General features: G+C 39.7%; 1 protein-coding gene across 1 annotated transcript in view; it reads left to right on the top strand.

The window, feature by feature from the left end:
* Paip2b (poly(A) binding protein interacting protein 2B) overlaps positions 1–23,041 on the top strand; it is a 29,066-nt gene extending 6,025 nt beyond the window's left edge. The window contains exons 3-5 of the mRNA XM_048352699.1: positions 13,317–13,465; positions 20,080–20,256; positions 21,279–23,041. Of these exons, the coding sequence (XP_048208656.1) occupies positions 13,328–13,465; positions 20,080–20,256; positions 21,279–21,335 (372 nt within the window). The 5' untranslated portion in view covers positions 13,317–13,327 and the 3' untranslated portion in view covers positions 21,336–23,041. The remainder of the gene's footprint in view (positions 1–13,316; positions 13,466–20,079; positions 20,257–21,278) is intronic.
* Positions 23,042–23,260: the final 219 nt, after the last annotated feature.

Below are 23,260 nucleotides of genomic sequence, written 5' to 3'. Positions count from 1 at the left end.
TTTAATAGAAATCAGTTCATCCTCCATGTTCTGTTTAGTCATTTTCTTTTTTACTTTTTGTTTCTTTTTTGGCTGTCCTGGGCCTGGAACTCTGGGCCTGGGCAGTGTCTCTAAGCTCTTTTTGCTAAAGGCTACCAGTTGAGCTATAGTACCACTTCCAGCTTTTTCTGTGATCAGTTGGAGTCTCACAGACTTTCTTACCCTGGCTGACTTTGAACCAGTATCCTCAGATCTCAGCATCCTGAGTAGCTTGGATTACAGGTGTGAGCCATGTGCCTGGCAATAACTGTTTTTTGTTTGTTTGGTTGCTTTGTTTTTGCCAGTTCTGTGGCTTGAACTCAGGATCTGGGCATTGTCCTTGAGCTTCTTTTGCTCAAGGTTAGCACTCTACCAATTGAGCCATAACTCCATTTCCCCCTTTTTCTGTATATATAGTACTGAGGAATCAATCCTAGAGCTTTATGCATGCTAGGCCACATTCCCAGCCAATAATTGGTTTTTAACTGCACTCTTATTCACAATAATGACTAACTCAGAGATGTACAATTTGTCCATGATTTTGATGACACTGTGGCTCAAAGTAGTAGAGTGCTAGCCTTGAGTGCAAAAGCTCAGGAACAGTGCTCAGGCCCTGAGTTCAAAAGCCCCACTGTGGACCAAAAGAAAAAAATGTATAAATGAAGATAACATTGTTCTCTAATGTCCTTTATCCTTAAAGGAATTTATAGTTCCTCGAGATGATTCAGAAAACAAAGTATAAACAAAAATGTTCCTCAAGGTTTTTGTTGTCACTGAAGTTTGAAATCGGGGACTTTTGCTAGGTAGACACTCTACTGCTGAGCTATGCCTTTAGTTCTGTTTTTTACATTGGTTACTTTTTTTTTTCTTTTTTTTGCCTGTCCTGGGGGCTTAGACTCAGGGCCTGAGCACTCTCCCTGGCTTCTTTTTGCTCAAGGCTAGCATTCTACCACTTGAGCCACAGCGACACTTCTGGCTGTTTTCTATATATGTGGTTTTGAGGAATCAAACCCAGGGCTTCATGTATATGATGCAAGCACTCTACCACTAGGCCATATTCCCAGCCTTTTCTTCCAATCTTAGACTCCCAATGATCCTAGCCAAAGAAATTGTTTACATTCCAAAATCACTTTGCACTCTCAATAATATACCACCTTTTCTTTCTTTCTTTCTTTTTTTTTTTTTTTCCAGTCCTGGGGCTTGGAGCTTGGACTCAGGGCTTGAGCACTGTCCCTGGCTTCATTTTGCTTTTGGCTAGCACTCTACCACTTGAGCCACAGCGCCACTTCCAGCCTTTTCTCTTTATGTGGTACTGAGGAATGGAACCCAGGACTTCATGCATGCTAGGCTAGCACTCTACCACTAAGCCACATTCCCAGCCCCTACCATCCTTCTTATACCACTCACCCTTCTTCTTTTCCTGAAATCTTTCATGGTGTAATAATTTCTATAAAAATCTATGTATATCTTCTTTCTTAGTTCAGCTTACAGTAAACTTATAGAGAGATAATAAATCTTCCAACAGTATGACCTATATCTGAGGCTTCCAACTGGAACTTATTGCCATCAACACCAACCAACAATTCCTGGCTGATACCCTTTGCCTGGTGGTGGGGGAGGGAGGGGGTACAGGTTTTTCTGTGTAGCCCAGGATAGCCTCAAAGTCTAAGGCCTGCCAAATTCTTTAGGCATTCTCATTTTTTGCTTTTAGAAATTTTTAAGTGCATATAAGCATTTAAAAAATAGAAGCATATGGTACTCAGTAGACACTATGTTGAAAATGAACTATACAACTTGTAGGCAGGGACAAGAGGGAAAAACTGGAGGAGAGTGAAGGAAGGAGTGACATTGTTCAAAAAAATGAATGAATTACCCAACTTATGAAATGGCAACCCCTCTGTATATCACCTTTATAATAACACTTTTTTAAAAAGTAGAACCATAACACAGTCTTTTTTTTTCACTTGCTAAGTTTTTGGCATATTTCCATGGCATCATCATTTATATTAAGTTAATCATTGCTTCATACCCTTGCATGGTGAAGTTCTATGTACATTTCATACTTCCTAGAAGTAGAAAAAAGGAGTAGAGGAAAAGAATAAATGAATAGCAAAGGTTAAGAATATAAAACCATTTTAGGGCTATTAATATAAAGTTTCAAAATTATCCCCTAACAAAATGGCTTCAGTTTAGAAGCATTCTTTTATTTAAATCTTTTCTGTTTAGTTTATACAAAAACTAATTAATTTTTATGTGACCTCTAATGCAGGGCTACATGTAGTTTTGTGTTTATTTTATAACCAGTCTTATCATAGTTAAGTTCATACTATTTTAATAGTTTTTCAGCTCATTCTTTCTGTGTTGTTATGAGAACTGGAGTATTAACTTACAGCTTTGAACTTGCTTGGCTTGCTTGGTCTACTGGCACTCTACCATTTGAGCCAGACAACTTGGCCTTTTTATTCTGGTTATTTTTGTTTTGTTTTGTTTTTTGCCATCCCTGGAGCTTGCCTCAGGGCCTGAGCACTATCCCTGGCTTCTTTTTGCTCAAGGCTTTTTCTTAGTTCTTTTTAACTGATAAACTGATTCATTGCTTATTAAATTGAAAGTTTTGCATTTTTAAAGATGTTAGCCATATTTATTGTTAAGTTTTGTTTTTGTTTTTGTTTTTTGCCAGCCCTGGGCCTTGGACTCAGGGCCTGAGCACTCTCCCTGCCTTCTTTTTGCTCAAGGCTAGCACTCTACCTCTTGAGTCACAGCGCCACTTCTGGCCATTTTCTGTATATGTGGTGCTGGGGAATCGAACCCAGGGCTTCATGTATAAGAGGCAAGCACTCTTGCCACTAGGCCATATCCCCAGCCCTATTGTTAAATTTTAAGACTTGTTTTTTTTTTCTTTGCCAGTCCTGGGGCTTGCACTCAGGGCCTGAGCACTGTCCCTGGCTTCTTTTTGCTTAGTGTTAGCACTCTACCACTTGAGCCACAGCTCCACTTCCAGCCTTTTCTATATATGTGGTGCTGAGGAATCGAACCTGGGGCTTTGTGCATGCTAAGGCAAGCACTCTACCAGCCCTAGACTTAACTTTTTTTTTTTTAGTGATTATTCATTGCATTGTTTGCGGTTATCCTGGTAATTGTTGTAAACCCTTTGAAGATGAAAAATGAAAGTCAAAATCATAGTCTTAGCCTAGGGACTGCAAACTGGAGACAGCTGTGCTGGAATAGAAGGTATATATACACATTTGTACACATATATGTATACATACATGTCTTCTGCACACAATTTTCATCTTTTTTTTTTTTTTTTTTTTTTTTTGGCCAGTCCTGGGCCTTGGACTCAGGGCCTGAGCACTGTCCCTGGCTTCTTCCCGCTCAAGGCTAGCACTCTGCCACTTGAGCCACAGCGCCGCTTCTGGCCGTTTTCTGTATATGTGGTGCTGGGGAATCGAACCTAGGGCCTCGTGTATCCAAGGCAGGCACTCTCGCCACTAGGCTATATCCCCAGCCCTCTGCACACAATTTTGAAATGTTATTTATTTAGTTATCTGTGATGAACTTAAGCATTATATGAAGAGAAAGGAAACTCTAGAAGCCACACCTTTTCACAGAGGAGTTTTGCTTCAACAAGTTTTTCTTGCTTTTCAACTCTGATTTCTATTGCTCTTCTGCTGTTAGCCTCAGTTTTCAAGTTGACCAATTACTGCAGGATAGACTGGAGAAATTGCTGTGTTAGTTGGGCAGATTCTCAACTTGGAAACATTCTTATTTGGTTCCCCTAACCTCTCTTTAAAAGACTTTGAATGAGGAAAAGGGCGTGTAGAACTACACTAGTGATTCTGAGGCTTGGTACATATAAGAAACAACCCAGGCATTTTCTGAAGGAAAAAAAAAAATAGATCAGGGGCGGCAAGCCATTTGAATCCTAATCTCTTAGAATGAAGCCTCAGAGTCTATGTTTTGCCCAACTCTTTTAAATTTCTTTTTTTTTTCTTTTAAATTTCTTTATGTAGTTGACTGGGAATATGCCCCAGATGAAGCCAGATTGTGAGATAAGGAAAATAAAGACTACATAGTATTTCTCATAAATTTAAGTTTGTTCAGATTAACAAATGTTTCCATTGAACTAAGGGTTGTTTTGTTTGTTTGTTTTAGAGGGCTAAATTGCCCTTTATAAAATGATAAGGACATGAAAGGATGTTTTTACTAAAAAACTTATACCTGGGCATTGAAGTACACACCTATAATCCTAGCTACTGATAGAAAGAGGAGGATCAAAGTTCAAAGCTGGCCCTAGGCAAAACATCAAAGACTGTACCTAAAAAATTAAAGCAAAAAGGAATGGGAATATAGCTTGAGTGCTAGAGTGCCTGCCTAGCAAACATAAGGACCTGAGTCCAAACCCCAATACTACCAAGAAAAGTTGTAATTTCATACATTCTTCATTGTTTAAAAATTATTACTGCTTTGTGAAATCTCAAAGACTGAGTAACTCTGATATAAGCATTCTTGAGATGGTTCTTATTTTGGTAGAGGGCTCCACAGAGGGTCTGAACCCTGTAGGGTGATGGGATTCAGAATTCTGAATTTTTCTGACTTTAGAAAGATTCTGTTCTGGGGCTGGGGATATGGCCTAGTGGCAAGAGAGCTTGCCTCATATACATGAGGCCCTGGGTTCGATTCCCCAGCACCACATATACAGAAAACGGCCAGAAGTGGCGCTGTGGCTCAAGTGGCAGAGTGCTAGCCTTGAGCAAAAAAGAAGCCAGGGACAGTGCTCAGGCCCTGAGTCCAAGCCCCAGGACCGGCCAAAAAAAAAAAAAGAAAGATTCTGTTCTCAGTTATGTAATGAATGCTCCAGTGCACATAGTTCAATGCTTATCACCACACACATCAATATTTCTAAACAAAAAGGACAAGGATTCACACTATATGGGATAAAGACTACTCATAACTTCCATTTAAATATAGTAGCATGTGACATGACCTTGTTCATATTTTCCTCCCAAAGACCTCAGTACTTTTGTTGCATAGCATGCTTCTTCAGCTTGATTCTCTGCTCCCCATTTGCGGTATTTGATAGAAAAAAAAATTGTTAACATAGCCTTCCTGGAACTAAAGTGAATAGTGGTTATGGAGCATGAGTTTTCTGGGCATGTTGGTACATATCTATAGTCTCAACTATCAAGGAGGCAGAGGCAGAAGGATCAAAAGTTTTGGAGCTAGCCTGAGCAACTTAAGGAAATCCTGTCTCAATAGGAAGGAAGGGAGGGAGGGAGGGAGGGAGGGGACAAACAAGCTCAGAGCCTGGGCACTGTCCTTCAGCTTTTTCTGCTCAGGCTAACAGTGTACCATTTGAACCATATGCCACTTCTGGCTTTTTCTGAGTAGTTCATTGGCTGTAAGAGTCTCATGGACTTTTGTCTGGGCTGGCTTCAAATTGACATCCTTAGATTGGGATTATAGATGTGAGCCACCCAAAATAATGTTCTCTCTCTCTCTCTCTCTCTCTCTCTCTCTCTCTCTCTCTCTCTCTCTCTCTCTCTCTCTCTCTTTCTCTCTTTCTCTCTCTCTGTCTCTCTCTCTCCTAGTTAGTGCTCTACTACTTTCAGTCACAGCACTACTTCTGCTACTTCTGGTTATTTGGTGATTAATTGGAAGTAAGAGTCTCACAGACTTTCCAGGCTTTGAACTGCAATCCTCAGATTGCCTCTTGAGTATTTAGCCGTGAGCCACCAGCACCTAGCTTCAAAATCAGTTTTCTTTTTTTAAAGGATGTTAAATGGGGTTAGAGCTCAGTAGTAGAACATTTGCCTAGCATGCACATCACCTTGAGTTCAGTCCTCAATATAAAAAATAATAATAAGATTAATAAAAGCATAGGGTTTTAGTCAGAAAGACTTGGACTTAAGGCTTAATTCTGATACTAGTTTGTTCCTTAGGCAAGGTGTTTGTTTGTTTTGCTGGCCCTGGGGCTTGAAGTCAGGGCCTGGGGCCTGTCCCTGAGCTTATTGCTTTTTTTTTTTTTTTTTTTTTTTTTTTTGCCAGTCCTGGGGCTTGAACTCAGGGCCTCAGCACTGTCCCTGGCTTTTTATTGCTCAAGGCTAGCACTCTGCCAACTTGAGCCATAGCACCACTTCTGGCCTTTTCTATATATGTGGTGCTGGGGAATTGAATCTAGGGCTTCATGTATACGAAGCAAGCACTCTTGCCATTAGGCTAGCACTCTACCACTTGAGCCACAGTGCCACTTCCAGTTTTTGAGTGGTTAATTGGAGTTAAGAGTCTCCTAGACTTTTCTTCCTGGCTTTGAACCGCAATCTTCAGATCTCAGTCTTCTGAGTAGCTAGGATTACAAGCATGAGCCACAGCACCTGGCAGCAAGGTGTTTAATGAACCAGAACTGCAGAGACTTCATTGGAAAAATGAAGGTAAAGGAGCGGGGAAGATGACTTAGTGGTAGAGTGCTTACCTTGCGTGCATGAAGCCCTAGGTTTGATTCCTCTCTACTACATGAACAGAAAAGGCCAGGAGTGGCACTGTGGCTCAGGTGGTAGAGTGCTAAGCTCAGGGGCAGTTCCCAGGCCCTGAATTCAAGCCCCTGGACTCTGAAAAAGAAAAAGGTGAAGACAGACATTGTCTCATAGGATTATGGTGAAATTTTTAAAAAGAGAATGTAGCTAGGTTGATAGGATACACTTATTATCTCAGTGCTCAGAAGGCTGAAGTAGAGCTACAATGTGTAAGCCAGTATAGGCTAAATAAGGCCAGCCTGGGGTCCATAGCAAAATCCTGTCTACAAACTAACAAGAGAATGTTAGTGCAATGCTTATAAGAGCTGTTGTTTTTTTTTCCTTATCCTTTCCACTTGGTTTTAGGTTGATGATTTGTTGCCTCTCTATACTTCAATGGGGCCATTTCTTGTGTGATGGGGAACTAGCCTCAAATGGTTTCCTAATTCATGACCTACTTTAGTTCCACTCTTGTAACTTAGACATAAAATCCTGTCTCTTCAGTGGTTTCCACATGGAAAAACACATGGGCTCCTAAGCTTTCAATAGGCCTATCAGTTTTACCAAAGGTCTTACATGTAATCCGTTTATTAGAAACTTTCACTCTGTAAAGCATAACACTTTATTTAGTTTTCTTCTCCTGTGTTCCATTGTTGTTTTTCGATAAGCCTGAGAGCCTCCCGTCCTTAACAGACAACATTTCTCCAACAAATTAACTTTCTTCACCAAAAATATCGCTCTTCCTGAAAAAATTCTAATGAATAAAGTCTTCTCTATTCCATTATATACATATTTGGGCTGCTAAGTTCTCCTTTCCCCACTGAGCTATGGAAAACATATCTTTTTTTCCAAAAATAAATAAAATGAAACTGGTCTCTTTTGATGATTATTTTTTGTTGGAACTAAAACTAGTGAGGATTTCTTCCAATTTAAATTATTCTGTGATTGAGCTTTTATACCTCGCTTGCAGCTAATGAGAAAAATGTTATAACCACCTGCTGTTACTACGTGCTAAAAATAGTAAATAAAGCATATTGAAAATTTCCTAGCAGTGAGCTTTTTTCCCCTGTTGAGTAGTTTAACCTGCCAAAATAGATTCTAAATAGCCTTGCCGCTGGTTGTGCAGAATACCTGTTTATACTCAATGAAGAGTCTGTCATAGACCCTTGCATAGAGAGGCCCTGTCCTAGAAAACCGAGGATTGAGGAATGTAGGTAGAGTGCTTGCATACCCTCGCAAAGCCCTGAGTTTGATCCCCAACATTGAGGGAAGGGATGGAGGAGTTTTATCACTTCTCAAGAGTAGTAAGTATTCTTAACCCCTGAATCTGCTACCTTCTTTGGTCTTACTATATAGCACTGTGTATTTCCCTTAAGATGACTAGATTATGTCTTTTAAATCTGAGCATAGTTGTAAAAGTATTAATTTTTAAACACTGTATACTTAAATTGTCCATGGATTACTAGTGTTTGGAAAAAGGCTGTACTTTCCAATTGTGTAGGAAACATATTGGTAGAATGGTATAAAATACAGTTCAATACTTTGTCAACACTGAGGGAACGATTTTCCTGGTATTGACAATACCATATCTGTGTTTGGAACTGCTTTGATGTATCACATGACGTTTAGTGATCTGAAGGAAAACAAATTTAGTTTCTTCTATACATACTCACAACAGAGATCACATCTGTGATCCGAAAATGTGTGAGGATTTCTCCTCAAAAGCAAGCATTCTGTCACAGACACCAACTAGGCATCCTCTAATTTAATTATATACTCTGACACGTTCTACATGCAGATAGTGTGCATCAGGTCCCACAGATTAGTGCTTTGTCTTACCACACTTCCTCTACTTTAGATACCAGTCAGTTGAGCTTCTCACAATTCTATCCTTGAATTTAATTAATTTTCTAGAGCAGCTCACAGAACTTTATAAATTGACTATAAAGAATATTTTTCTCTGGGCACTGGTAGCTCATGCCTGTAATCCTAGCTACTCAGGAGGCTGAGAGCTGAGGATCACAATTCAAAGCCAGCACAGGCAGGAAAGTCTGCAAGACTCTTACCTCCAATTAACCACCAGAAAACCAGAAGTGATGCTGTGACTCAAGTGGTAGAGTGCTAGCCTTGAGTGAAAAAGATCAAAGGCAGCACCCTGAGTTGAAGCCCCATGACCAACAACAAAAACAAAAAGAATATTTTTACTATGAGGTATTTGATCAAAGTAATATTATATACATGTTGTAAATATTACAATGAGACCACTTTGCACAATTAATTTTTGCTAAAACATTTAAATAGATGTACACAAATCCTATACAAAAAAAAATATTTTCAGCCATGGGGCTTGAACTCAGGGCCAAGGCACTGTCCCTGATCTCTTTTGCTCAAGGTTAGTGCTCTACCACTTTGAGCCACTTACTATTTTCTAGTGGTTAATTGGAGATAGAGTCTCATGGTGTTCCTGCCCAGGCTGGCTTTGAATTGCAATCCTCATATCTCAGACCCTTGAGTAGCTAGGATTACAGGCATGAGCCACCAGCTCCCTGCCTACATACAAATTTCTTTAAAAGAATATTTTATCAGACACAAATAATTAGCCAACTGAAAAGGTATATAGGTTGAAGTTTGGAAGGATTCCATGGAGTTGGAACACACCACCCTCTCAGGATATGGTTGAGTTCTTGTTCACCTTCCTGCAGGCCTCCACATGTTCAGCTGTCCACCAGCTCTCTGAGCCCTGCCTCTTTGGATTTTTTTAAAATGAAGATTTCATTGTATAGCATGACTGAAACATGAACAACTGTGGGACAAAAGGATATGATGTAATGCTAATAGATTGGAGAAATCCAGTAAAGCTTGTCTGTTCAGATTCTTTTTGGCCTCTCTGTGCAACATTCCCTAGCTATGGAGGAAGACTCTTTTGAAATAAGGATGTCTTTGATCTACTACCAGACAAGGTAGGCCAGAAAATTTCTCTGTGGCCAGTTCCAAGACACAGAGGAAGATTATATTTTTAGTTTTTATGACCTGCCATAGGAAAGAGAAATTGTAGTTTGTGTGACCTGCTTTAAAGGAAAAAAGGAAGAGGCAAAGGGAGGGCAGAATGTTAGAGAAAATTTTTCTGTCTGAAGCCTAAAGGACCTCTACATTATATTAGAAGACTGTAGGTCCGAGTGGAGAGGATTAGTCAGTGGTGGAGCATTTGTCCAGGATGCACAAGGCCTAGAGTTCAATCCCCAGCACTAGAAAAATGAATAAAATAGAAAAGGTAAAATGACTGTTTTTCACCTTTCTTACTCTGAAGCCAGGCTGAAGTAACAAAGGTTATGATCTTTAGAAGCCTCCTCCCATGGATGAAATCCAAGATACACATGTCATAAAATCACAAGTAACATCCCCACATTCAGTTTATATTCATTCTCCATATTCTTTCTCGTGAACTGGTACAACCTGTAATTTGCTGTCTGGTCTTTGCTTTGAATCAGAATGGTTATTCTTTCTCTGTCTTCTCTTTCCTTACAATCATGTTCACTCAGGATTTTTTTTTCTCACAAAGGAAGATGTTCTAGAAAATTAAATTCATTCTCCCTGGATGTTTTATATGTTAACAGAAATCACTACACTCAAAAAGTTTTTGGAAATGAAAGTGCAGTGTAACATGCTACCCATGGAAGTTGGGGACCTCTGAATGTCTCTATAGACTTATGTACTATCTATAGAGAGTTGCCTGTCTCTATCTAAAATATGCAAGAAAGATATATTTCATACTAGGTGCCCTACTTAAACCTATGATGAATTAAATGAGTCCTAGTATAAATAAAATTATTTTGGAACTATGAGTCATTTTTCCACTTATTCTCTTCTCACATTTATACATGATTTGATTTCTAATGTCCATAGCAGATAAGGAAATTACAGAAACTTTATAAAGATGATTAGCAAGAATTCTTTGCTATATTTAGAAACAGATAAAACTTCCAGGAGTGTTGCCAAAATGGAAACAAGAGGAAAATAATTTGTTAGAGAAAATTTAAAGACGACCTCCGGTGCATGGGAGTGGGCATAAAGTTGTGAAGGATAAATAGGAAAAAATTACCATAGCACAATTAAATAACAGGTATTTATGGGATACCTAATGTGGTGAGTTATAAAATGTATAGACCTCAGTCTTGTTTCTCAAGAGTTGAGAATCTTAATTGCTAGGAGAAAAATTATGCATGTGAAACAGAACAATTAAATAGTATTAACATTATACTCCCTAGGTACAGTAGCTTTTATTTTTATTTAATTAGTTTATTTGCTTAATTTCATGCTGGCTTTGATCTCAGAACTTTGAACAGGGCAGGCAAACTCTGTACCACCGAGATACAAATCCAGCTCTGTGTTCACCTTTAAGAGCTATAGACAGACATATACAACTTTTAGACAAAAATTAAGGCTAGAGGGATTAAGCCAACATAATAATTTTTTTTCAGGCCTGGGCTTGAACTAAGGGTCTGGCTACATAAACTTTTTCAGCTCGATGTTAGAGCTCTGCCACTTAAGCCATAGCTCTGCTTCTGGCTTTTGCCTGGGCTGGCTTTGTACTTTGATTCTTATATTAATTTATAGTTCACTTTATTTGTTTATTTGTTTTGTTTTTGTTGCCAGTCCTGGGGTGTGGACTCAGGGCCTGAGCACTGTCCCTGGCTTCTTTTTGCTCAAGGCTAGCACTCCACCTCTTGAGCCACAGCTCCTCTTCTGGCTTTTTTCTATATATGTGTTGCTGAGGAATCGAACCCAGGTCTTCATGTATACGAGGTGAGCACTTTACCACTAGGCCATATTCCCAGCCCCTATAGCTCATTTTATAATTGTTTAAACAACTATGACAAATGCAATAAAACTTCTTGCAAACGAACAATAAGGAAAAGGTACACACACATCAGTAGAAAAATGGCCAGTGAAAATATTCAGCCTCAGCAAAAATCAGAAAGTTGATAAACACAACAATCCAGGTTTTCTCTTAGAAGACTAGGAATGGCTTAAAAAATAATATCATGAGTGTGGAAAAATTGGCACTTATACATCACTAGTAGGAATCTAAATTCTTAAGGAAGTGTGGCAACAAGTAAACCTTATCTGCAGTGTTCTGCCCAGCAGTTCTATTTCTAGGAGATCTTATAAGGAAATTTGAAAAGAGTGAACAGAAGCTATTCAGCCAAACTGTATGATACAGGAACATTGGACATACCTACAAAGAACAATATTATTACATTATCATAGAAATGATCAAAAAGAGCTAGACATTTGGCTCAAGTGGTAGAGTACCAGCCTAGTAAGTTCATAGAGAAAGGGGGTGGGGACAAAGAAGAAGAGAGGAAGGACAAGAAAAAACAAATGGTGGCACATAATGTATGGTAGAACCTGTTATTATTGAGAATGGGTACTTTGGGAATGTATGTGTATGTATGTATCTACAAATACATGTCTGTGCCTGGAGGTTATGTGCATCACATTGTTAGTTGTTTGTACCTCCAGATAATCGAACAGTGCTTTTTCCCCCTCCTTTTTGCTTCCTAGTACAATGAACAGGAATTGTTTTTAAATTTACATTTTGAAGAGCTATAAAGCTTCAGAATCAGAATAAAGAGAAGGTTTCTACAATGTTTTATTTATTTATTTATTTTTTATTTACGTCAGTTGTGGGCTTGATCTCAGGGCCTGACAGCTATCTCTGATTTGGTTTTTGCTTTGGTTTGGCTTGGGGTTTTTTTTGTTGTTTTTTTTTTTTGTACAGACTAGCACTATACCACTTTGAGCCACAGTGCCACTTCTGATAAGTCTGATGGAGATGAGTCTCACAGATTTTCGTGTCTGAGCTGGCATTGAACTGCAATCCTCATATCTCAGCCTCCTGAGTAGCTAGGATTACAGGCAAGAGACACCAGCTCCCAGCTTATTACAATGCTTATTAAAAATACATTTTTGCGGGGCTCTAGTGGTCCATTACTATAACACTAAATACTGAGGAGGGGAGTTCCAGAAGATTTTGGCTTGAGGCCAGTCAAGGCAGAAGAGTCTGTGGCTCCATCCCCAAAATAACGAGCAGCAAGCAAGGCAGAAAGCATTGATCAAGTGGTAGAGCACCAGCAAGGAAACTAAGCAAGCATGAGGCCCTGAGTTGAAGTCACAGTGCTAGAAAAAAAAAAGCATTTTCTCTATTAAATGTTAAAGGTTAAATATGTGGCATAGTGGTAGCCTAGCAAGCTCAAGGTCCTGTGTTCAAATCTCAGTACCACTCTAAAAAAACAAAAACAAAAGTTAAGGAGGCTGGTCTAGATTAGATTCTAGGATCTTTAGGGATTTGGCATTGGAAAACTACTACCTCTAACTGTAGTTTATCTTGTCTAGAAGAACTAAGCCTAAACATTTTTTTTTTTAACCAGTCCTGGGCCTTGCACTCATGGCCTGAGCACTGTCCCTGCCTTGTTTTTGCTCAAGGCTAGCTAGCACTCTATCTCTTGAGCCACAGCACCACTTTGGCTCTTTCTGTTTATGTGGTGCTGAGGAATCGAACCCAGGGCTTTGTGCTCACTAGGCAAGCACTCTTCCACTAAGCCACATTCCCAGCCCCACATTTTTTCTCTCCTGATTCTTGAAGAATAACTATATTTCTGTTCATTTATATTAAAAAATATTTGGCTTACAACTAAAGAAGCTCCTGAAAGAATCTGGATGTTGTAGGCCTTTATTTCCTTGATCCTTATATTCATCCCCCCCCCACCTTCTTCTATTCTTGTTCAGATTCTACCATAATGAATGGATCCAGTGTGGCAAGTACATCACCCAGTGTAAAATCCAAAGAAGACCAAGGGTTAAATGGGCATGATGAAAAGGAAAACCCATTTGCAGAGTACATGTGGATGGAGAATGAAGAGGATTTCAACAGGCAGGTAAAGAAAAAAGTGAACGGATAATGATAGTGCTGCCTATAAACCGCAGTAGTCACGTGGCAATCACACTAGTGTTGGTAGGCCTGGGCCCTTAAGTGCCAAAAGTTTATAGGCAGAGCTGATAGACTCCGAGACCTGCATCTTCAAAGCCCTGCAGACTAGAATTTACTGCTCTGGGTTCCAACTATCAGGGGCTCAGCTCTGGCCAGCTAATAAAATGTTTAGTTCTAAGCAGCAGCAATAACAACAATCAGATTTTTTAATGTTAACCAGTTCAGCTCACTCTAGCTATGAGAAAAATCACAAACAAGACAAGTGAAGACCACTTGGGAAAACACTTTTATTGGGCTCAATATTGCAACACGAGGAAGTGGCATAGGAGAGTGTCTCTGGGCTGACTAGAAAAGTGAGCAAAACAGCTTGGTTATCTAGGCAGCAAGGGGGTATGTGGCATGCAGATGAAGGATTGTAGTTTCACTAATCAAAGCATAACTTCCAGTTCTACCAAGCACAGGCCTTACATAAAGACCCATCAAAAATCCTGAATTGTGGGGCTGGGAATATGGCCTAGTGGTAGAGTGTCTGCCTTGTGTATATGAAGCCCTGGGTTCGATTCCTCAGCACCACATATATAGAAAAAGCCAGAAGTGGTGCTGTGGTTCAAGTGGTAGAGTGCTAGCATTGAGCAGGAAGAAGACAGGGACAGTACTCAGGCCCTGAGTTCAAGCCCAAGGACTGGCAAAAAAAAAAAAAGAAAGAAATCCTGCATTATATGAGGTGTTGGTTTCTTGCCAAGTTACTGAGGAAGTGACCCCCCCCCCCCGCCCCTCTTCTTGAATGAGATGCAGGGTCATCCAAATTTCAGCCAGGAATGTGTTGCCTGGGATACTGCCTTCAAAGGCCAGTACAAGTTTTCTAGAGTGGTTGTAACCTGATCAAGGCCTCCTGGCATAGGAGTAGTGGCTTCAAATACAGTCATCCTTGAAGCTGGCATGTTCGCAGAGACATACACTGTCCAAACAGCCAGAACTAACATAAAAGTAGTCTGTTCTATTACTAAAAATAGGCTGCCTAGTGACATTTCCCTGCCAAGCATAAAGGGAAGGGTCTATCTACTACCATTTTCTTTCTTTTTTAAATTTACTGCCATGTTCAAAGGCTTTAATGGCAGGCCAGCCAACCCTGAGGTTTCTCACATTCATAGAAACAAATGATTCTAGAGTGCTTATAATAAAGACTTAAAGCACAGCATAAACAAGTCTCAATACATGTTGCTCAACAGCTGTACTATTTTACTGTAAATTACAAAATAAATGGGTACAATTGGCAGTAGAATAACTTAAAAATACTTGGAGGCCTCATCTGGATTGACCAAGAATATCTTCTGGTGGTATGAGACCAGAATGGTCATATGTATTGACGATTTCCTATCATATTGATTACAAATGGACACAAAAATCAGATTGATCTAGAAGCCTTGATAAGCCATGCATATCTAGATTTGTAGCTCTCTCCATACTGTAATGATGCCCCCTTATGTGTAATTTGTATTACATGGTAACTCCTGCAGAGAAGCTCCCTTCTTGGCCTCATTCTGGCTATATTTGCTTATTGAGCTTCTTTAGAGGACTGTAAAGTACTGGAGGAAATTGCTATAATTTAAATCCAACAGGACTCTCCCTAACCCAGAGACTCAATATAGTTGAATTCCTTTATCCTGCCCTGACTTGGGTTAATCCTAGGAACTACTGTGGTTCTCTCTATAGTGATCAATGTGAAATTAATTGCTGGCATTGAGGAGCAGTCATTCGACACATAATGGTAGAGGGTTCCATTTTCTATACTTTGGGGGTTGTGTTTATTTTTATTTCCTTGTAGAAAATGTGAAAGGCTGCTGTTATCTTTAAAAACAAATGCAGTTGTTTGACAGCAGCTCATGTCTGTAATCCCAGCGACTAAGGTAGTTGAGATCTGAAGATCAGAGTTTAAAGTCAACCTGAGAAGACAAATATAAAAAACTTTAATCTCCAATTAACCAGAAAAACTCCAGATATAGAAGTGTAGCTAAAGTGGCAGAGTGCCAGCCTTGAGCAAAAAAGCTAAGCAGAAGTGTGAGGCACTGTGTTTGATCCCCATTGGTGGCACAAAACTACTAAACATAATAGTAATAGATGTTTAAGAACTCTGAGTGCAGATATATTTTCCATGGCATTTGAGAGTAGTTGTTTGGTTTTTGTGTTGACCTACCTGTGTTATTTTCTTTATCTCTAAATGAAAAATAGGTTGTTGAAAGTATAAATAATTTCTCCTGACCTTAGAAGTACTCACTGACATGCTCTTTATCCCACTGATTAGGATTGGGACTCTTAAGAGCCAGATGTCCACACCATAGGTCCTCTGTGAGCTCTTGTGTATAGGAATGTAGTAAACTGAGGCAGGATGGATGGGATAATACTGAAAACTAATAAGATTCAGAAATACAGACAAATACAGTTACTGAAGAAAGACAGTTTAGAAGTTCTCAAAATTATAACTTATTTTAGGAAAGCAATGGCAGCTTCAAGGATTGCTATCCAGGCCCTTAGAATGATTGAGCTAGTAATTATATACTCAAATTCTCTTAACCCTAATAACTCATAGGTATATTAGCTTGGCAACACTGTTTTCAAACTGTTTCTCTATGTTCAGCCAGAAGACTGAGGATTTCAGGAACTTTATTTATTTATGTTTGCCAGACCTGGGGCTTGAACTCAGAGCCTGGGCATTGTCCCTGAGCTTCTTTTGCTCAAAGCTAGCACTCTACCACTTGAGCCACAGTACCATTTCCAGCTTTTTCTGTATGTGTGGTACTAAGGAATCAAACCCAGGGCTTCCTGCATGTTAGGCAAGCACTCTACCACTAAGCCACATTCCCAGCCCAGGAACTTTATTTTTATTCATTTAAGAGCCAGGAGTATTTAGGATCTAGGGTTTTATTGATGTCAGTTTTCCCTGAACCCTTGTGAGCTGGACATTTCTTACAACCATCAAGTTCTTTCATCTTATTCTCTTTTTTTCTTATATTTTATTGCAAAGTCAAGATGCTATATCAAATTCTTCTAAATTCTTCCAAATTCTTCCTCCTTAAACTTCAACTCATTTGTTATAGTAGGCAAAAAAGAAAAACCAAAAAACCTATCAGCTCTTAAAGAGTAGGAGTGATGGACATTGAACTTTTGAAAAGGTGTCTCTAAGTGTGAAGTTGATAGAATTGGAAATACAGTTTTGAGAGAAGAAAGAATCTCAGAATAATTATATAATTCATTCAAGATCTTAGAAGGTATAACTCAGGAAAGAAAGGAAAAAGTAAGATCAACTGTACTAGTTTAGTTGTGGATGGTTTGTATCTCCACAAATACACACAGAATTTTTAAGATAGTTTTTTTGGGGGGAAGGGGGCTTCCCCCCCCCCCCAGTACTGGAGCTTGAATTCAAAGCCTCACTCGGCTTCTTCACTATTAGCTAGCTCTCTATACTTGCACCACACCTCTAGTTCCAACTTTTTGCTGAAGATAACAGCCTCATGGACTTTTCTACCTGGGCTGGCTCTGAACCGCGATTCTTAGATCTAGGCTTCCTGACTAGCTCGGATTACAAATGTGACCTACCAGTGCCTAGCTACACACATAATTTTTAAGAGAAGAGAAGTCGACTGAGTTAAATTGAGAATTGGGATAAAAAATTACTTATTCAGTTTGCAAAATGTGCTGTCACTGACTATGATGTGGGAAGAGATAAAAAATGCATAATGAATGTTTTGTGTGCCACTACTGGAGTTTAAATTCAGAGCCTGTGCACAGTCCTTTAGCTTTTAGCTCAAAGCTAGCACTCTACTACTTGAATCACAGCTGTACTTCCAGCAACTTTTTGGTAGTTAATTGGAGATAAGAGTCTCATGGACTTTCCTGGCTTCAAAATCACAGTTTTCAGATCTCAGCCTCCTGGGGTAGCTTAGCATTATAGGCATAAACCACTAGAGCCCAGCCATAATGAATCTTGGGTGATATCTTGGGTGTGTACACACACACACACACACACACACACACACAATGAATGGATGGATAGATAGGTAGGTAGATAGATAAATTTCCCAACCCTTATACTAAGAAAACTGTGAGGTTGAAGTTGAAGTACTTTGCTTAAGGCTTGCTACCAGTGACTTTACTCCTGAATACATGAGGTACCACCTATGTAGACTAATTTTAATTATTACTTTTTGCTTGACCTACACCCTGAAGGTGGCGATAGTGAGCTGTGAATTTGTCACCAGGCAGGCTGTATAGGAAAGTGATTTGCCAGATGTGAAGCAAGAGTCTGTCTTGAAGTCACATTAAAATCTTCAGAGTTAATCATATTCAGTAGTAAGCATTGTCTGCAAAGAATTCTGAAATTGCCTAGATATACTATATGCTTAAGTTTGGGGCAATGTTTAAGGAATATGGAGCTTTTTATATACTCAGAATTTTTTCTTTTATTTTTTTGGTGTTGGGGGAGACCAGTAATAGGGATTTGAACACAGAGCCTTGCACCTGCTAGGCTGATACAATACTTCTGAGCTATGCCTCTAGATCTGTTTTTCACTGGTCATTTTTAGGGTAGGGCCTTACTTCCTGCCCATGTATGCTTTTTAAAATTTTTATTGTTATATTTATTTATTTATTGCCAGGCCTGGGGCTTGAACTCAGGGCACTTGAGCACTGTCCCTGGCTTTTTATTGCCCAAGGCAAACGCTCTACCACTTGAGCCACAACACCACTTCTGGCTTTTTCTAGTTATGTGGTGCTGAGGAATCAAACCCAGTGCTTCATGCATGTTAGGCAAGCACTCTACCACTAAGCCACATTCCCAGCCCTTTTTATTGTTATTATAAAGGTGATGTACAGAGGGGTTACAGTTATATGTGTCACGTAAAGAGTATATTTCTTTTTGGACAATGTCACCCCTGTCCCTGCTCCCATGTGTGCTCTTGAGTCTCAAGTTGCCTGCTTTTTAAGCTTCTTATCATTGCTGGGATTGCCAACATGCCACTGTATCCAGCAGCTTCCCTTCCATGCAGAAGAGAGTGTCATGGACTCTTCTCCCCAGGCTGGCCTGGTACCTTGAAACTCCCAATCTCAGCCTCCCATGTAACTTGGAGTGACAACAGGTACCACTGTACCCAGCCATAGATTGAAAAGCGGTCTAAAAGGCTGTCTTTGAACCATGATTCCCCTATTTTCAGCTTCCTAAGTAGCTACAATTACATACCTAAGTCACCACTGCCTGGCTCCTAAATTTCTTTTTGTTGGCAAGAATACTGCATTAATGACATCATTTTCTAGTTGATATACTCAGAAGTGTTCTTTATATCTAAGGCTCTGAAAATATTTTTCTGCCATGGGAGTCTCATTACTAGAAAAGTGGTCCAAGCTGAAAATTGGTTTTGATTTAATCCCTAGTGTCCAAGTAGTAGATTTAATGACGATACTTCCTACATCTTTTGCATACTTCCTATAAAGTGGAAATTTTTAGAGGGTTCCTTCTTCGCCTACTCAAATGGAGTGTGTTGGAATCAAAAGGAAAAGGGTGAACAAATGAAGAGGGGAGAATGCAGTCAAGAATACAATGTAGCTGGGCACTGGTAGCTCATGCCTGTAATCCTAGCTACTCAGGAGGCTAAGATCTGAGGAGTGTGATTCAGAGCCAGCCGGGGCAGGGAAGCCTATGAGATTCTTACCTCCAATTAACCACTAGAAAATTGGAAATGGCGCTATGGCTCAAAGTAGTAGAGTGCTAGTCTTGAGCAAAAGGGCTCATGAACAGTGCCCAGGCCTTGAGTTCAAGCCCCATGACCAACAAAGAAAAAAAATCCAACATATATCCTATAGAATTAAGAAGAGTAAGGGAAGGGGTGGGTAGAGAAGGGATGGGTAACAATGTTGAAAGGGGTGACATTGATCAAGATATATTGTATTCAGAAACTACTTTGTTAAATGGCAACTTATTTGATAACTACTTAAAGATAATAAATAGAAGAGCTTTAAAAAAGATTACTTCTTAATAAGGTCAAGAAAAGATGATAAAATGATATAAAATGATTGTCCATAAGACTATAAATGAAAAATATTTGTGAGTATTATAGCTCTGAAAAGATCTGTAAAGGCTTGAAATTTCTGCTATTTTGAATAACTATTTCCTCAGTCTCATTGTTTTTTTCCTAGCTGATCCTTTCTTTTTTTTTTTTTTTTTTCAGTCCTGGGGCTGGAACTCAGAGCCTGAGCACTGTTCCTGGCTTCTTTTTTTTTTTTTTTTTTTTCACTCAAGGATGGCACTCTACCACTTAGGCCACAGCACCACTTCTGGCTTTTTCTATATATGTGGTCCTGAGGAATAGAATCCAGGGCTTCATGCATGCTAAGCAAGCACTCTACCACTGGGCCACATTCCCAGCCCTTCTAGCTGGTCTTTACAAGTATTTTAATACTTAGAATGCATACAGGATCATTTTGAGTTATAAAGACTTAGGAAGGAAAAGGATGGGGAAAGGATGAGTCCCCTAGGACAAGTGCATCTAAGCTACTGCCGTCTGCTTGCAGGTGGAAGAGGAGCTACAGGAACAAGACTTCTTGGACCGCTGCTTCCAAGAGATGCTTGATGAGGAAGACCAAGACTGGTTCATTCCAGCTCGAGACCTTCCTCAGGCCATGGGACAGTTGCAGCAGCAGCTAAATGGATTGTCAGTCAGTGACAGCCATGAGTCTGAAGATATTTTGGTAAGATGTAGTCCTACAGATGATGTAGTAAGAAGAAAATAGGGTTTGGAAGTCATAGACTCTCAGATTTCTCTGAGTTGCTTCATCTTATCTCTTAGATGAGCATTGATGAAACGGTGCAATTAAAAGGTGGGCTATTCATCAAAGAGCTCAGGAAATAGTGTTATTGCCAAAATTACAACTTTTATCTTCTCCTGGTGGATTTCCCTAAGGAGAATTGGAATACAGGGTAAAAAACTGGTTTTTATTTTTTTGGTTTAGTTTCAAATAATCATTTGTGATGGTCCCTCTCTTCTACTATCTGTATTTAATGTACTATAGTTCTGAATGGATCTGTGGAAAGAACATATTCCCAAGAGGCTATATTTCAATTTACAATTGGATCCTATAAGTGATTTCCAGCCTCTATATTTGGTAAACATTGTGGTTCTCATAGAACTCATATTCTGAATAATTGTGCCATGAAGTTTGCCAAGATTTGGGATTTTTTTATTTTTTTTATTTTTTTTTTTTGGCCAGTCCTGGGCCTTGGACTCAGGGCCTGAGCACTGTCCCTGGCTTCTTCCCGCTCAAGGCTAGCACTCTGCCACTTGAGCCACAGCGCCGCTTCTGGCCGTTTTCTGTATATGTGGTGCTGGGGAATCGAACCTAGGGCCTCGTGTATCCGAGGCAGGCACTCTTGCCACTAGGCTATATCCCCAGCCCTGGGATTTTTTTTAATCATTCATGGGACTTGAACTCAGGACCTTATCGCTGTCCCTGAGCTCTTTTTTTACTCAAGGCTAGTGTTCTACTACTTTGAACCACAGGTCTACTTCTGGTAGTTTATTGGAGATGAGATCTCATATACTTTCCCTCCTGGGCTGGACTTGAACTGCAAACCTCAGATCTCAGCCTCCTGAGTAGCTAGGATTACAGGTGTTAGCCACCAGAGCCTCGCCAAAACCTGTTAAGTGGGGGAGAAAATACAATTTGAAATACAGCATGACTTGACATATATTATTTCTTGGTTCTTATTTCAGAGCAAAAGTAACCTGAATCCAGATGCCAAGGAGTTTATTCCAGGAGTGAAGTACTGAGCTGGCAGAAGCTTTGAGAGGACTTATCTGTCCCCACATCTGGGGACAGTGATGCACAAAACTGAAGGGGGTGGGTGGGTGGGAAAGGGTGCACAGCTGGGAAAGGGAATAGCGGTTTAACTGGATACTGTGATCCTGAGTAACTCATGTACTCAGTCTTACTCTACAAGCCTTTGAGTATTTCTCTTTTGTTCTACTGATTTTTGTTTGGAGCAGTTTCCTATTTTACTGTGTCTTTCGAGTTAAGGGAATTGCGATTGATTTTCCTTTGTCAGGAGTAGTCTGTTGTCTGTGTTTAAGCAAAATAAGCTGACCAAGGAAAACTGGGTATTTAAGAAATACCCTTCTTATCCTACTGTATACCTACCAGGAACAAGAAACACCCGAAGAGCTACTTTTGGAGTCCGTTAAGCTTGACGGTGAGAGGGACAAGTGGAAGAAACAAGTGGTGTAAATAAGAATATGAAGCCCAGCTCCCTCAGGAGTTTCCACAGTGAACTGGGATTAAACAGCCCACTGAGCTGGTATCTGCCTGCTCTGAACCCCATTTAAGAAAACACAGACTTTACAGTTACCTTAGAGTTCTTGGTTTATGGTACCTTTTGTTGATTGATGAAAGTTGTATATCAAAATGGGAGGGCTATGATGGTGATTATCATGTGAATCATTTAGATGCTCTTGTCCTCTATTGTTAAGCCACAGTTTATAGCTACCATCAGATTTATCATTTACAAAATGAAAGAGACATTAGAGTTTATTTGCCACATTGACCCTCACAGTGTCTTTTCTGTCTCATTTCCACCCAGCTGTACTCTTTCTGCCAAAATCAGAGAGGTTTTCTGTTCTAGCTAAGGCCAGGAGAAATCATCTGTAATCCTGTTGTGTCTTAAATTTATTTGGACATTTTTTTTTCCCCGACCAGGTAGTTCTTCTGGTATCTTAATTCCCTCAGAAATGTTCCTGTGCTTGTTCAAGGACAGAGAGAGACAGGCAAACACATAGACATAAGCAGACTCAATTTACTATTCAGATGCTTCTCCCTACCCTACAGAATTTTGTGAGGTAACTCAGAAACAATCTGGGAGTCCTGCTTGATCCACATGACAAGGTACGAGACCCTCTGGGATATTTAAAGTTGTCCATATCAAGTGCTACTGTTCACACACACCCAGCTTCTCCAGTTCCTTAAGTTGACTCTTGATGTGCTTCTTTTGTCTTTCCTGCCTGTTACTAATTCACTGGGGTTTCCATAGCAGGTCTTTGGTTCCAAGGAGAGCACCACAAGACAAACTGAAGAATACTCAGGATGCACAGAATTCAGTATCATACTGCAGAAGCTTGGTTACTTTTTCCCATAATGCTTCCCAACTTCCGGTAAAGACATGCAACTGTTAACAAACCTAAAGTTTTCATTTTACATTTAAGTACATTAATCTTTCCCTTGCTTTGGGAATAACATTTGCCTTTGGGGTGGTCTCTTTCCACAAAATTCAGGACAAGGAAACAGTATATCACAGAACAATTTAAACACAAATGATGATACATAGGACTGATTTGAGAGCTTTTTTTTTTTAAATTCCTTTTTCTTTTGTAACTGAGCTGGGTAATGTGCGCACAGGAATTTAAATTTTGTTTTTGAGATTTCATATTATTTATTGTTCATTGACAAGCTTGGTCAAAGCCATTTAAAATAAATCTGTGCAGGGGCTGGGAATATGGCCTAGTGGTAAAGTGCTGACCTCGTATACATGAAGACCTGGGTTTGATTCCTCAGCACCACATATATAGAAAAAAGCCAGAAGTGAAGCTGTGGCTCAAGAGGTAGAGTACTAGCTTTGAGTAAAAAGAAGTCTGGGACAGTGCTCAGGCCCTGAGTCCTTGCCCCAGGACTAGCAACAAAAACAAAATAAATTTTTAAAAAAATC

The sequence above is a fragment of the Perognathus longimembris genome, chromosome 8, assembly GCF_023159225.1.
Source record: "Perognathus longimembris pacificus isolate PPM17 chromosome 8, ASM2315922v1, whole genome shotgun sequence".
NCBI classification, from domain to species: Eukaryota; Metazoa; Chordata; class Mammalia; order Rodentia; family Heteromyidae; genus Perognathus; species Perognathus longimembris.
The sequence above is the reverse complement of the archived record's forward strand: the minus strand, read 5'-3'. Positions and strand labels throughout refer to the sequence as shown.